The sequence below is a fragment of the Pteropus medius genome, unplaced genomic scaffold (assembly GCF_902729225.1).
Source record: "Pteropus medius unplaced genomic scaffold, Ma_sr-lr_union100, whole genome shotgun sequence".
Classification (NCBI taxonomy): domain Eukaryota; kingdom Metazoa; phylum Chordata; class Mammalia; order Chiroptera; family Pteropodidae; genus Pteropus; species Pteropus medius.
The window spans coordinates 6,348,087-6,362,711 of record NW_024353517.1 but is presented as its reverse complement, the minus strand read 5'-3'; the positions used below and the strand labels follow the sequence as shown (position 1 = coordinate 6,362,711).

Sequence of the window (14,625 nt, the reverse complement as noted above, 5' to 3'; positions counted from 1 at the left end):
GATGGCAGGAGAAGAAAGGGGAAGGAGAAACTTTAAATGAAATATAAACTTTATCTTCAACAATTTCAAATTGTAGTTACTACTTTACTGAATTAGCAGGCTTCCTACTCTTACTGCACTTCGATTTTCTTTTCTGTCAAATAAAACTAGTGACACTGTCTTAAAAAGATATTATAAGGGTTAAGTAAAAATTTTAAAATGTAAGCACTCTATATTTGCTAGTTCGGCAATGCCTTACAGCACACAAAACAATTTTTCATCCATTATCCCATTGTTTCTCATGAAACTACTGTTTCCATAAAAATTAGAAAGGCGATGTGAAAGGCCCAAAACCACAGAGATAGTGAAAGCCAGAGTTTACACCCAGATATTTCCATCCAGTGGTAGGATTCTGATCTCATTCTCCTAGTCCAGAACCCCGAGCTCTATTCACAGATATGAATGCTAAGAAGATCTCAAGAGTGGTAAATAAAGAGGGCATTTAGTGGTAGCAAAGTTTGTCTGTACCTAGCAGTGCTCAGAGTGGGAGTTAGGAGCAGGACTGTGTCTGCAGTGATGGAAGCAGAAGGCAGGATCGAGAGTCTATCTAGTCCAGCTCTGGTTCGTAGTCTTACAAATAGCAAAGTAAGTCTGGCAACAGGGAAGAGTCAAATCTCAAGAAAAACAACAGAAAACCCACTACTTCCTTTTCCATCCATTACCCTGGCATTAGACCAGTGTGGGAATTATATTTTTAAAAATTGAAAGAAATACACTAGAATATTAATACAATGGTAATATTTTTCTTGCTTTAAAAATTCTTACTTTCTTTTATAAGGATGTATTATTTTTACATAGAAATGATAAACTGCATATTTAAGATGATATAATTCACAGTAATCAGAGCAAGGACTAATTTGTACCAAGTAGTGTGCTATGACCTCTGCATTTGTTATCACTTGTCTCTGTCATAAACTCACAAAGTAAGTTTATAATTTCTATTTTATAGATGAGGAAACCAAGGTCCAAAATCATCAAATACCAAGTGGTGAAGCTGAAATTAGAATTTCAGTCTCTCTGGTTCCACAACCCCTCCTAATCCCATGGTACCCTATGGATGTACTAGACAAGGAAGAATAAAAGCATTTATACCAACCAATCATTTATTCCCCAGTAAGCCTATTTAAAAACAGTTATTCTAGAGCTCACATTTTTATCTGTAGTCTCTCTTTACCTGAACTAACCTATCCTCTGCATTTCTCCACAGTGCTGATCCAACCAGCTCAAAAACCTGAAGGGGCTTCCAGTTGCTTATCAAATTGAGAAATTCTCATGCTCGCTTTGGCAGCACATATACTAAAATTGTAATGATACAGAGAAGATTAGCATGGTCCCTGCACAAGGATGACACGCAAATTTGTTCCATATTTTTGCAATTGGGAGGATCATTTTATGAACTATATAGATGTCTAACCAATGTACTGTATACTTGAAACAAATTTAAATAAATAAATTTTTTAAAAAATTCAGAAACTTTCTCAGTCTCACATTCCAGATCTTTCATAGTACACTTAGAGCATTCATTTCCAATATTCAAAATCATAACTCCTCAGGGCTCCAAACAATTTAGCTTGCTGAGCCTGTCTGACATTTGTGATAATGTCAACAATGTAAAATAATTCTGCATACTTGTCTTATACCATCCAATGAACTGTGAGCTCTCAAGAACAGGCTCCACATCTAAATCAGATTCATTGCCCCACAATATCTATCTTGTAAGACATGGTTGGTTTTCCCAGGGTCTTTCTTGTGAAAAATACAAATCAAATCATAGCAAAAATACTCATTCCTCAGAAAAGACTTATCTGGTTACTACTTTTGTCTTTCATTAGACAACATTTCTAAATTGCATTGTTTAAAATTGAGCTCTTAAAGTGTTTTCTGTTTGTTTAAGTGGGATGGGAGAATCCTTCATCAATTTTGAGGTGTACAGAAAACGAGATTTTTAGAGAAACATTCAAGACAGAGTGGTTGTACCTTTGCATGCAGGTAGTCAGTTAGTTTATGGTTCTTCTCTGAAAGCATTGTGCTGTAGATGCAGGTCTGCCAGGACTGTATTAGGGCCCTTCTGTGCTAAGAGGCTGCCATGTGTAAAAAGGAGAGGGCAGCTCTTGTAAAGTTACCAAGGAAAATGGCACACTATAAAGGAAATAATTTTGAAGCAACTCCCTCTATTATAAATTGGGATATTTGGCAAACCTCTTGGCCTCAGGTTTGTGTAAATTTTCATCTCTTCTCTTAAAAGGAAGTTACTTTTGAACTTCTTAAATAACCAAGTTTCAACAGGCACAGAATAGCTAAGTTAAAAAAAAAATAGCTGCTTCTGAGAAGAACATTTTTTCTGAATCTCATCTCTTTCCATTTTCTCTCAAGGGAGACTGAGAGTTGAAAGGCTGGAATACATACATGGACAAATAGAGAGACCATTTACCACAAACTTTTGGCCCAACTTTCCACGGCTCTTTGGTAAACAGCCAAGGTTGCCCAGGAAGGAAAAGGGCACAGCAGGAACCCAGATATTTTCTCTTAACACTTCTCCTTGGATCATGCTCAAAAAGCTGAGACCATTTTCCTTTCTCCACCTTGGAAAAATTCAAATTGAAAAAGTTTTTAAGAGATTAAAATGTGATACACATTTATTTTTCCTTTCATATTTATGAAAACATTTCCCGAGGAAGTTTATTTATGTTATTTCATACAATACCTTATGTGGACAAAGCAAAAATGTCCATCTCTAATTTCTGCACATAGAAGTAGTTCCCAATTAACATTATTTTCCCTCTTAGTCATCATCTACATGAGCCATTCAAACTGTTCAGCAAGAATTGCATGTTCAGTGATCCCTTCCATCTCTGTCCAAAGTGATTATAGGTGAAATTCAATGAACAAAAACCCATTATTTGTGAGGTATTTCAAATAAAAGAAGTCATAGAGTTTAGAGGATGTAGACCTGGGTTCAAATCTCAGTGCCTTCATTTACTCTGTGATCTTGGAGAAGTCTCTTTAATGCTCACAGTCTGTTTCCTTATTTGTAAAATGGAGATAAGAATGCCTACTTAGTGAAAGTATTGTAGGGCTATATATAAAATGTCTGGCACCTCTCATCATAGGTTTAAAGTACTCCTTTAGCAGAACTCTGAAAAGTAAATCAAAAGAAAAGAAATTTCTGAATTCTATTGTACTCCGGCGAGTTTCTCTTGCATCAACCTAAAATTGCCAAATTATAAATTGGGAGAGGGGCATGGAATGGAGACACAATTAGGAACATGGTGTAAAATACTAAGTTAAGGACAAAGTTACAAAATTTCTGAAATACAGCTGTTTTACCTACATTCCACTGTGTATATTTATTTTGGGTTAAGTGAGCTAGAGTTTACTTGGTGTTTTTTATCTTCATGTTGCAATAGTATTATTTTGCATACATATGAGCTTGGGGTTTTATGATTTTGTTTTTACTTAAGATTTACTTCTACCACAGAGCTTTATTTATATTTCCACTTAGGCCCAGAGCAATGATACAGATAGAGACTTGGGATCCTCCCTCTTATTTTTTAGTCCTGGTGTTCAGTTCCTCAGTGTGGCAGCTTTGCATACCTGAGCAAGAACAAGTAGACCACATCTCCAAATTCCATCCAAAGGTCCACTTTCCAGATGGTAACCTCTTGGTTACTCATTGGGCCTAAGTATATTTTCATTGGCAGCATGTAATTGAATCCTTTGGATTTTTTCTTTAATCATCCCGAAACAATGCTTTTCTCTTAGATTCCCATCTTGGAGCAGGTACAAACCATTGTGCCTTCCACTGAGCAATCAAAACCCCTGGCAGCATGCTCTGGGAAGGACAGGTCCTGAAAACAGAAATAGGGCCATTCGGACAGAGAATTCTAGGGTCTCGGGTACTCAGAGTATGGTCTAGAGCAATGCATGACAGACTTTAATGTGTACTTGAATTACCTGGGGACCTTTGTTAAAACACAAATTCTGATTCAGTTGGTTCTAGACTCAGTATCTCTAGCAAGCTCTCAGGTGATCCTGCCACTGGTCTTAAAAACAAGTAGACTGGGGACCAGGAATAGGCTGTGGGTAGACATATCCCTTGGCCTTGAGGGTTCCTCACCCAGTGGGAACCAGCACAGCTTAATAAGGATCAGCGGAGAGTTGTGTACAGTGTGGGCTTAGGGCAGGGGTTTTGATGGCTCAGTGGAAGGCACAATGGTTTGTACCTGCTCCGAGATGGGAATCTAAGAGAAAAGCATTGTTCCGGGATGATTAAAGAAAAAATCCAAAGGATTCAATTCAAACAAATTTTCAATTATATAGTGGAATTACCAAACAGCAGTTCTCAGAACATTTATTTTTTCATTATTTTTCATTAAGAAAATAGACTAGTGTTAGGTTTGTCTAAAGAGTCTTCAAATATTTACGGTAATAATTTTTTTTTTTTTTTATCGTAGAATCTCTCCTCTCTCTCTCTCTCTCACTCTCTCTTCCCTATAAGAAATGTTAAAGCATTGTACAGAAATTGTTGAATATTCTCTTAAAAAGCAACAACAATGAACATCTAGTTCCTTCAACCATTCTTGATTTGACAAAGTTAAAAATTCCCTGACTGGCCAGCAGATTATCCTCTTCTGAATATGTTCCAGATTTCCAATGTCCTTATTAAAAATTATGTATCCAAGAAAGAAAAACAATACTCCAACAGTGATCCAGTCACTGTGGAACATACCATGATAACACCCTCTTTCTTTTAGAGGCTTTATATCTGCTAATTTAGCCACACTGACTTGCCACACTGCTGGCTCACCAGCAAACACAGTTTCTAATTGCTAAGTCTTTTTACACACCTGCTGCTACTTAAATACATTGTGAGGAGGTGATTTTTCAAACTGACTTCTGTAGAAAATAGACATGGAAAATATGGCTCATAGTTAAATTCCACCTTTGGCACCTGATCTTTCATACAGAAGTGTTTGATCAGAAACTATAAGGCAGAACAAACAAACCCTCCTGATGACTTATTTAGGTTAAATGCTCAAGGCAAAAGCAAAAGGAATTGAATTTGTTATATCCTGGTAAGATAGGCATTGAATTAGCAGCTCTTCATAAAATGTACCTCCATTTTAGAAAAAAGTTCATAAATCAAGGGTGGTAGAACCTAAGCATATAATAAATAAATGAATGGATAGACATACGGACAGATAGATGATTGATAGATAGATAGATAGAGATTAATCAATTAATCTATCCTGGCAAAGCTTAAAAATGGCTTAAGAGTTAAAAAAAAAAAGACATCATTTAAAAATGAAACCAAATATATCATCTTTCCACCACATAATTAAAAGGTAGCAGTACATCTCAGTGTCTGGCAAAATAATTCTATTTGCATTATAAAGATTATCCAAAAGGCTGTAAGAGCCACAAAGACAAAGTTTGAGCATGGTCTTTAATCTTGCACCATGCCTAGTACAGCAGTTTGCACCCTTAGGAACTTTTAATCATTAAAATTAAAATTTGCACATACATACAATCCCCTGAAGATGCTTTGGTGCAACTCCAGACTTCTTCTACCATCACCATATATTTTTCTAGACAGCAGAGAAGAAATGAGTCTTAGAATATTAAAAAAGTTTCTTCATAATAATTTAAAGGTCAAAGAGACCGAGGCCTCTTTTGCAGTATGAGTGATGCCCAACAGAGTTTATGTTAACTAAGTACTGAATATTAAACTATATGAATTCCCATGTAAAGCCACAGAGAAAAATGTAGTTTTGAAGATGTAAAATATTGAACTCTATCTTAGCAATAATATTATTCATTCAATAAATGTATGCTCAGTGGAACTATGCTCAAAACACTGCCTCAGGCAGCATGTGGGGAAGATAAGGAAATTCCTCTGTATTTCATGTTGCTCACATTCTGCTAGGGGAGAATAAGCATTCTAAGAAAGTGGGAGGAGAAAACGATGAAAAAAAGAAGCTATCATTACAGAGAGAGACTCCAAGTCTGACTTGAGGATCGGTGAATCCTGAAAGAAGTGGCAACTGGAACACAAAAGTGTATCAAGAAGTGGGCATTCAAAGATGAGGAGAAAGGTTATTCCAAGTAAAACATAATACAATGCCATGAATGCTGAAAGTGGAAAAATATTGGAGTTCTTCTACCTCTCATTCTAGGCAGGGTAAACACTGAGTATTGTCCTTGAGTTTAAGTCTTAACTACTTCCTTCCTGCTTTAGAATGATGAAGAAATCCTCTCTTCCCACCACCCCCTTTGTGGGGAGAGAGAGCAGGGCAGGGATGAGAGAGAGAGAGAGAGAGAGAGAGAGAGGAGAGAGAGAGAGAGAGAGAGAGAGAGAGAGAGGAGTCAGTCTAGTAATTGGAGATGGCCTAGAAAAGGGAGCATGCACGTTCTGCATGGAAGCACACTCTCCATCTCTCCAAAGGGGGATAGAGGCTGGTAGTGTGTTTTTCCCAAACTTCTCATAAAATTTTGTAAGGTGCAGAGTGTTTCAACAATGTTAGTTTATCATTTCAGTTCTGTCTTTTCTCATTTTCTTACACCCAAGAAGCAAAGTGGGTCCCAAGCACAAATTTTACTATCATATATGGTGCTATTGTGCCATCAATTTGGCACAATAATTTAGAATTGACTCCAAGAACGGGCTTACTTTTTTTTCCCCCTCACCTATAGGATCTTATATGTCACTGCAGAGGTAACACAGTATCTGAATACTAGAACCCAAATCTTCTTTATTTTTATCATTGTCTAGAAACATAAACTTAAGTCTCCAAAATCAACAGTCAGTCCCCCAGGGACAAAACCATCTGACAGGAAGGGTAAACTGACAAGAAAATGTATCATGTGCCCAGCTACCTCTTATTCTTAGAACTGTTTGTAGTATTTCCATAAGAAATTGTAAAGCATTGTACAGAAATTGCTGAATGTTCCTGTGTGACTTAAATCTAGTACACATGAGAGAAGAAGTCAACCAAGAGCAAATATGGTTGAGCAAATATTGGAATCAAGTAATAAAAAATATTGAAAATTAGACTAAGATTTTATCCTTATTCTATAAGATATTATCCTATAAATAATTGGGGGGTGAGGAAAACTTTTAATAAAAGGAGAGATATGAACTTGACCATGTTTGATTTAAGAAGAATAAATGGTAGAACTTGAGAGGTAGGAAGGAACTTAAAGACTATAAAGTAGGGGAAGTCAAATATAATAGGATCTTGATCGCAAGTTGGAAATATCCTTAAAAAATTGTTTGGTGAACCCTTCTTTCAACTATTTTATGGTTCTGAGGTTTGTAATCTCAGCAAGTGAGAAGATAGTGGTTCCTTTAATCAGAGCAATACATGCAGGTCTGGGAGGGAGATGAGTTTATTCCTGGGCCTGCTGAATTTGAGGAGTCTATGGTGTAGCAAATTCATCCTTAACCTTTCTTTGCTTTTCTTCCTGCCACATCTTTCTCCACCTTCCCTCTGCCAAACCCTCTCCAAGAGTGAAAGAGCTCTATAATTAGCCACACCTCAAAATCAGGAAGCCCTCAGTTTTAAGTGCAGAAGAAAAGAAGAAAGTGGCTAGCTGCCTCAGGCATGTTGCCACTAGTCCCCTTCCCAGTTTGTGAGGATGGAAGTGGAAGGCGAGGTCTTCCCCTCCAAATAGACCAGGCCTCCAACTCTGTAGAAATTGAGAGCCAAGCTAAGGACACTGCCAGTGGAGTCCCCATATCACCTCATTTATAACCTGGGGAACAACAAAATAGATACGGGTGGTACAGAATCTCTCCTCACAATCTGGCTTCAAGTTGCCAACTTTAAAGAAAATAAATTCCTAATGAATGACATAAACCAATTAGAGAGCTGCCTAAACTGAGCCCAAGCTCTAAAACAGAGGCTACAGGTTCCCATTAGATGGAGTGATCTGGACAAGGGCCAAAACAAGCAGATGTGGGACCTAGGATGTCTGGATCCTGGCTTGTTCCAGAAGACATCCGAATACTCCACACGGCAGAGGCCGCTCTCATCTCTCTCCTCACATCTAAGGATATCTTTGCAAACAGTGCTTCTCAAACTTCCTTCTCTGGCCAGGCTTTTCTGCTCATTACCATGTAGCATTTAATTACATTATCTTGTAAGAACCTGTCACCAAAATACATGTGGGAAAGAACTGAGATTTTTAAATAACTCGTCACCTTAAAGCTTTTGTTAGCTGTTTTTGCAAATGTATCTGTTTAATTCCATATAGAAGTTAGAATTATGACTAAATTTTTTTTATATCCCTGAAACCATTATAAATTTGAAGAGCAGGGAAGAGGTAATGGTGGTGGTAGACATATAGTAACTGACTGCCTATCATATGCCAGGATCCTTACATTATGTTATTTCTTTTAATCTCTCCACAACCCTATGAGCTGTTGTTTATTATTATTATTATTCCTATTTTATAGATAAAGAAATTGGGAATCAGGGAGGTAAAGGAAATTTTCAAGGTTACTCAAGTAGCAAGTGAAGGAGACATATACCAGCTCCAAAGTGTAGTACTGTCGTTAACCTAATAAATATATTTGCTATTTTTACATAAAATTAATGGGGGGAAAACTGGTACAAGTATAGAGAAACAAAAACAGCCAAAAAAAAAAAATACGGAAAATTACATCTAATCTCACCACCCAGAGAGAATCACTCTTAATATTCTTGAAAATTCTGCAATTGCAGAAGTTTTAACTCCCTTTTTGGAGCTTCAACACTGACGCTGAAGAAAGCTTTTGAACAAATTATGTCTTCTTGTTATATTCAGAGTCATCGAGAGAAAACAGGAAAGATATTTTCACATTTTTTTAATAAGTGAATTTGAGAAGTAGTCATCAAGTCTTACTACATGCTTCCGCACTGCTTGGTGTCTGGAAAATTAAAGACATCTGTGTTCTTTTAATACCTTCCCTCCAGAAGTTCACCTGAAATGGTAGCCGTGGATTAATAGAGGCTTAGCCAGAGGTCTGGGAAGTCTCTGCAGTAGCAGCCATCAGGGTACACTGGACTCACCACAGCTTGTTTCGTGACCATGGCCAAATAGAGTGCCCCTGGTTTCAAGGAATCCACCTCCCAGTTTTGATGTTTATCATTCTTACCTTCTGTAATTATCAAAGTTGTTTCCAGGATTTAATGAGATACATATTTATGAACACTCTTTGAAATAAACAAAGCACTGTGCCAACAAAAGATAATTGTCAAAATCTCTAATAATTAAGGACTTGACTTCTAAGATAAAGATTTTGCCAAAGGGTTAAAGGAATCATGATAGAACCACTTTGCAAATCTAAAAAATAAATTAGTGGCATAACCATAATGCAAATGCTACCATAATAATAATATCATGCCTATTATAGATGTAGAACATGAATAGTAATAATAATGATGATGATAATGGTGGCTAATATTTATTCCCTTTGGCATCATATTTTCAAACACTTTGTAAACAATTTACATAACTTTCTAATTTTATCCTCAGAATAACTCTATGCAGAGATATATCCATTTCACAGATCAAGAAAATCCATTAAAATTTACAAAGCATTTTTACATATAAACCGATCATCTCATTTGTGTTGTAAATTCCCATTATTATTTCTATTTTGTTGGATGATGGGACTAAGACCCAGAAAGTCAATTTGCCTAAGTTCACGAAATTTGTAGAAGTCATATCTTGGATTAGAACTGGATCTACCTAGAGTTATTATTATTTGTTTGATTTTAACTAAACAGCAATTGTCTCGGCTTTTAGTCACACAATCATAAAACTTTTCCATTCGGTTAAATCCTCAGATACCCCAAGGTTGGTACCTGCATCTCCAATTTTGAAAGGGGGTTTACCTGACTTAATTTCAGCCTGTATAACTCAAAAGACATCTATAAATGTTCTCCAAAATGGCCTCATCTGAAACTACTTCTCTGCTTACAACATTCTGTAATCTAACAAAGCCAAGCCTCTCTGACCTGGAACTACTCAGAGATTTTCCCTTTACAAAATTTTTTTGCTTCCAAAGAGAACCAATAGTTCTCTAATAATTGCTCCCTCTGAATTGCTGACTTCACTGGTGACTAACTATATCTATTTGTTCCATTTATCTCTAATAGAGCTTAAGACAAAGCTTTCTACATTAAGGTGCCAATGAAATAAATTTTCAAGTTCTTTCACATGTCTCTTTATTTCATCATACTCTATTGATTCATCATCATGACTTGAACTTCAAGAAATAGATGAATCTTGACTAAAGGAAAGTACAGGCAACACGTGTGTGTTGAGGAGTAGTAGTTGAGTAGTTTAAGACAGTTCGAGAAGAAAAAACCATGTGAGTCCGTTCATTGGCAGAGAAGTGATGAAATATGTATAAGAAATATTGATATGTCTGATCGATGAGGTTTTGAATTACATAAAACAATTTGGTAATGGGCAGACTAGAAAAATAGGCTTGGGACCATATTGCAAAGGTCTTTTAAGTCATGCTATGAAGTTGTACAGTATTGCTTCTCACACTTTTTCAGTGGAATATTTCCAGTGTCATAGGGCCAAGGCTACTTGCTATAAAGACTTTAGGTGAGACAACATATAACAAAACCAATTTTACCATGGGCTAAATGATACAAACAAAAGTTAAGTTCCTAAGGCATCTCATTAACATTATAAGAAAATGACATTGGACACAATGACAATATTCTAGCATCTGCTGTACAAACTATCATCATCTCCATTTTATAGATGAAGACATTCCAAAGGAAAGAGCACAGAAGAGACATTCCAAAGACTACATGGTGGCTGAACCTGAACTTAAATGAGCACAAAAGGTCTGGATAGTCCAGACTTAATACTACGGTGAAGCACAGTCAGGAAACCACCATAATCATTGAAATGAAAGATAATAAAAATCCAAAGTAAGATTGCAACAGTATAAATGGAAAGGGTTAGGTGTGAGAAATGCAGCAAAGATAGACTTGACAGAATTTGACAACCTGATTAGATTGGGAGAAATGAGGAGTCAAAGATGATGGAATTTTCGAGCCTGGATAATTAAGAGGATAAAGAGGCCAAACTCATAAATAAAGGCCTACAGAAGAGAAGCAGGTTTGTTGAGGAAGCATGAGATGGGGTGGCAGAGAGCGGGGGGTGGTGAGGGGATGACGGGTTGAGTTTGAGATGCCTGGGGGGCATACAGGTGGAGACAGCCAAAGGGAAGAAATGCAGGTGTGGAGTGTTTCCCATTACTGGGCCCCCAGATTTGCTAAAGGTCCAATTAGCTATTTTCAGTCTATATTTTCAGTTTTAAACTTACCTTGCACGTTAGTGAGTGACAAATGACAGAATTTTTCATAATGCTTGGATTTGAGAAAAAAATGCTCACACACAGACATAACTACCCATAAACTCAGCCACCTCATAACAATCTAGAATCTTTTGCAAAACCATCTTAAGCTGCTTATTTTCCAAACTTAAGATATTATGCACACAAACCCATGGCTTGAGGATAGAGCAGTGACAGCTGAGTAATTCTTTCCTTTCCACAGCATGCTGCCCTTGTGAAGGTGAATTTGTTCCTGCATGGTAATGAAATCTATTTAGGACATTTGAAAGTACAGGTTGGCTCAAAATGACTTCCTCTACCCAAGTTAAGCCTAAGAGGACCGCCAACCCAACTGAGGTAGAAAGACTAAAGAAAGACGGAGGGGACAATGGAGAAGAGTTCAAGGTTGGCAGATAAAAGAAGAGATAAAGAACTCAAGTGTCCTTTAAACACCTGATTCTGTGTCTCAGTTACTAGGAATTTTATGATCATGGCATCGACTGAGTTTGCTCCTTCTAAAAATAAGTAAATCACCCCAATAGTATATAACTTTTTATACTAGTCCAGTATGGTATACTAGTCATTCCTTTCCTCTTGAAATATATGTCGACCTTTGGAGGTTTGCTCTGACTTCCTATTGCAGTCTCAGTGCAGATTCCACAAAGAAATAACCAGAATATATAGACTTTGCAATCTCAGTTTATAAAAAAAAATACAAAAAATAGCATATGATCCTTACATAGAACATATTACTCATTTAAAAATGAAGTAGCTACATTATTGGTCCAAATCTAAAAATTTTGAAACTTAATTTTATTAAGCAGAAATGTCAGACACAAGTAAACACAGAGATCTCTCTCTTTCACCTGTCACTTTTTTTGATATAAATTTCAGTAAAAATCAAAATGCTAATTTCCATGATTCTAGAGTTGGATAACAAAGTCAGATTTTATCACTGTGCATGCCAGTTCTTTAAAACTTTTTCCACATTCCCACCTGAAAAAGATGTTTTTTCTTTAAGAATCATATTTTAAATTGGGAGGGAGGATATACAAAGATAAACATATTTGAGTTATGCTTCTGCTTCAAGAGTTGACTCTTCACTGAAAATGCTGATATTTTAAATAGTCATTACTAAAGCCCAGTAACTTTTCTGGACAACATAAATTCAGCATTCTCAACCAAAATAACATTTGTGCTGACAGATATCGTGATGCCCATAGCACTTAAAACAGTCAAGCAGTACCTGCAGCTCTGAATCTTTCCTCTCTAAAATTGTCAGCAACCAGAGTAAAGTGCTCAGATATTAGAAACATTTTTCTAGAAAAATCGCAATGCCCTTTGAACTGCTGGGGCTCTATGGTATTTCTTGTTTCTTTCCTCGTCCTATCTATTGGATTCCATTGTCTTCTCATTCGTGCTCATCTCCAGCCTACCATCATGATATTTGCAGGTTACTACTTAGAACAAGCATTTTAATAACTTCAGGAAAGCATAATCGCGTTCTTTCTAGAGAATCTTGTGTTCAGTGGTAAATAGTACACATTACTTTAATTTGAATTCTAGAAAAATATGCAAACAAATTAAATTTTACCAATAAATTAGTCAAACCTGACCTTCTGACACAGAGAGCTCTGAGATGTATTTTCACTTATTTGTAGATTCATTGAGTACTGACTATGAACATAGCCTTGTGTTAGAAGTGTAAAGAAGAAAGTTAACATCTAGCCCAACCAGCAAAGTGCTTACAATGGAGTTTTGGAATAGTTAGGACATAAACTTAGAGAGGAGTTGTCTAAAGCATTCTGGAAAGGCACTGGTAAGAAGCCCATTTGACTGTACGTAGTCTGATATTCCTTCATTTACTTGGAGCACTGAACGGCTTTCTGATGAGTGTGATTCCATGGAACACATTGGGCCTTATGTCCTCAAAGGGCCTTTTCCTGTCTGACACAGAAAGCCTGTCATGTTATCATTAAGTGAACCTGCCTCACCATGGGCCCACCTTCCTTAGGTCTGGTAGGTCCTGGAGAGAAAGTCACAGTTCACCAACACTTTCCAAACTGCTTGCAAAACCCTTCTCCCAACAATGTAAGGACCAGTATCTTAGAAAAATAACCAAGTTCATTCTTAAGGAAAAGTGAGGAATTTAAAAGAGAAAGAAAAGAAGGGGGAGGGTACAAACAGAAAGTTTTCTTCCTGAAGTTAATGGAGAAACATTGATCTAGAGCTAGGGAGCATCAGTGAGATTATATCGAAATCCTGTCCTTGTAATATCCGTGCAACCATTTTTTGTTAAGTATCCTTGATCTACCCTTGCTTTTAATACAATTCTGGTCATAGGAAGAAGGAGGAAGTCTCCAGTTATCTTGTCTGTTACAAAATATGAAAATAACAAAGTAAATTTATTCTCTATCCAGACCTTTGAGTCATTTAACTCAAGATTTAGGTTTGGATCTTGTCTCTGCTATTAACTAACTCTGTGATCTAGACAAATAACTTCATCTCCCCATTCCTTACTTTTTCTTTTCTTAAAAGGAGGAAATAATTTCTACCTACCAGGGTTATCATGAGGATTAAGTGAAATAATGGGTGTGATGATTCCTGCTATGCTCAGGTTTAACAAATGCTTATGGAGTGAGTAACCGACTGGTCACTGCTAACCATTCCCCATCATGAAAATACCTTTTCTCTTGGCTTCTATGACATCATCCAGTATTATGTTTAAGGAAATTGTTGATGATATTAATTTCATAGTCAGTAAACTTTAACTGCATTGTTATTTTCTATTAAGGCATATTTATTAAAAAATAAAGTATTCTAATTTTGTAACATTAACATTTCCAACAAGTCATATTAAAAGAAAATCTTATTTTGTTAATTTCTATTATTGCTATAAAATAAATGACTAGTAGAGTTTTTTGAAGGAAAAATAAAACAGAATAAAACCAGGGAGTCACCTAGGAGGCATTCTCAGTGCTAAACTCTAAAAGAAGCTGAATACCTATTTAATGGATCTGAAAAATTATTACCAGTCCATTAGTTCTAAGATGTCCCATTACATTAAAAGATAGGCACAAACATGAGGCACAAATAATTTAGGTTTGATATAAAAATGAAAATGAATGGTTGAAGTACTCCAAAGCCTTTAATAATTAATATGTAAACTTTCCGGTAATTTAAATTATGAGCAAACTCAAACTCAATACATGAATTCACCTTGAGAGCAGGTTGACTTC

General features: G+C 36.4%; 1 protein-coding gene and 1 pseudogene across 8 annotated transcripts in view; one reads left to right on the top strand and one right to left on the bottom strand.

Moving 5' to 3' along the window:
- TPRG1 (tumor protein p63 regulated 1) overlaps positions 1–14,625 on the bottom strand; it is a 166,561-nt gene that overhangs the window by 60,703 nt on the left and 91,233 nt on the right. For 2 of the 8 annotated variants that reach the window (XM_039850538.1, XM_039850539.1), the window contains exon 6: positions 2,471–2,621. The exons of the other annotated variants lie outside the window; for them this stretch is intronic. In XM_039850538.1, the coding sequence (XP_039706472.1) occupies positions 2,471–2,621 (151 nt within the window). The remainder of the gene's footprint in view (positions 1–2,470; positions 2,622–14,625) is intronic. 8 annotated transcript variants of the gene reach the window in all.
- LOC120593121 (uncharacterized) lies at positions 1,312–1,411 on the top strand (annotated as a pseudogene).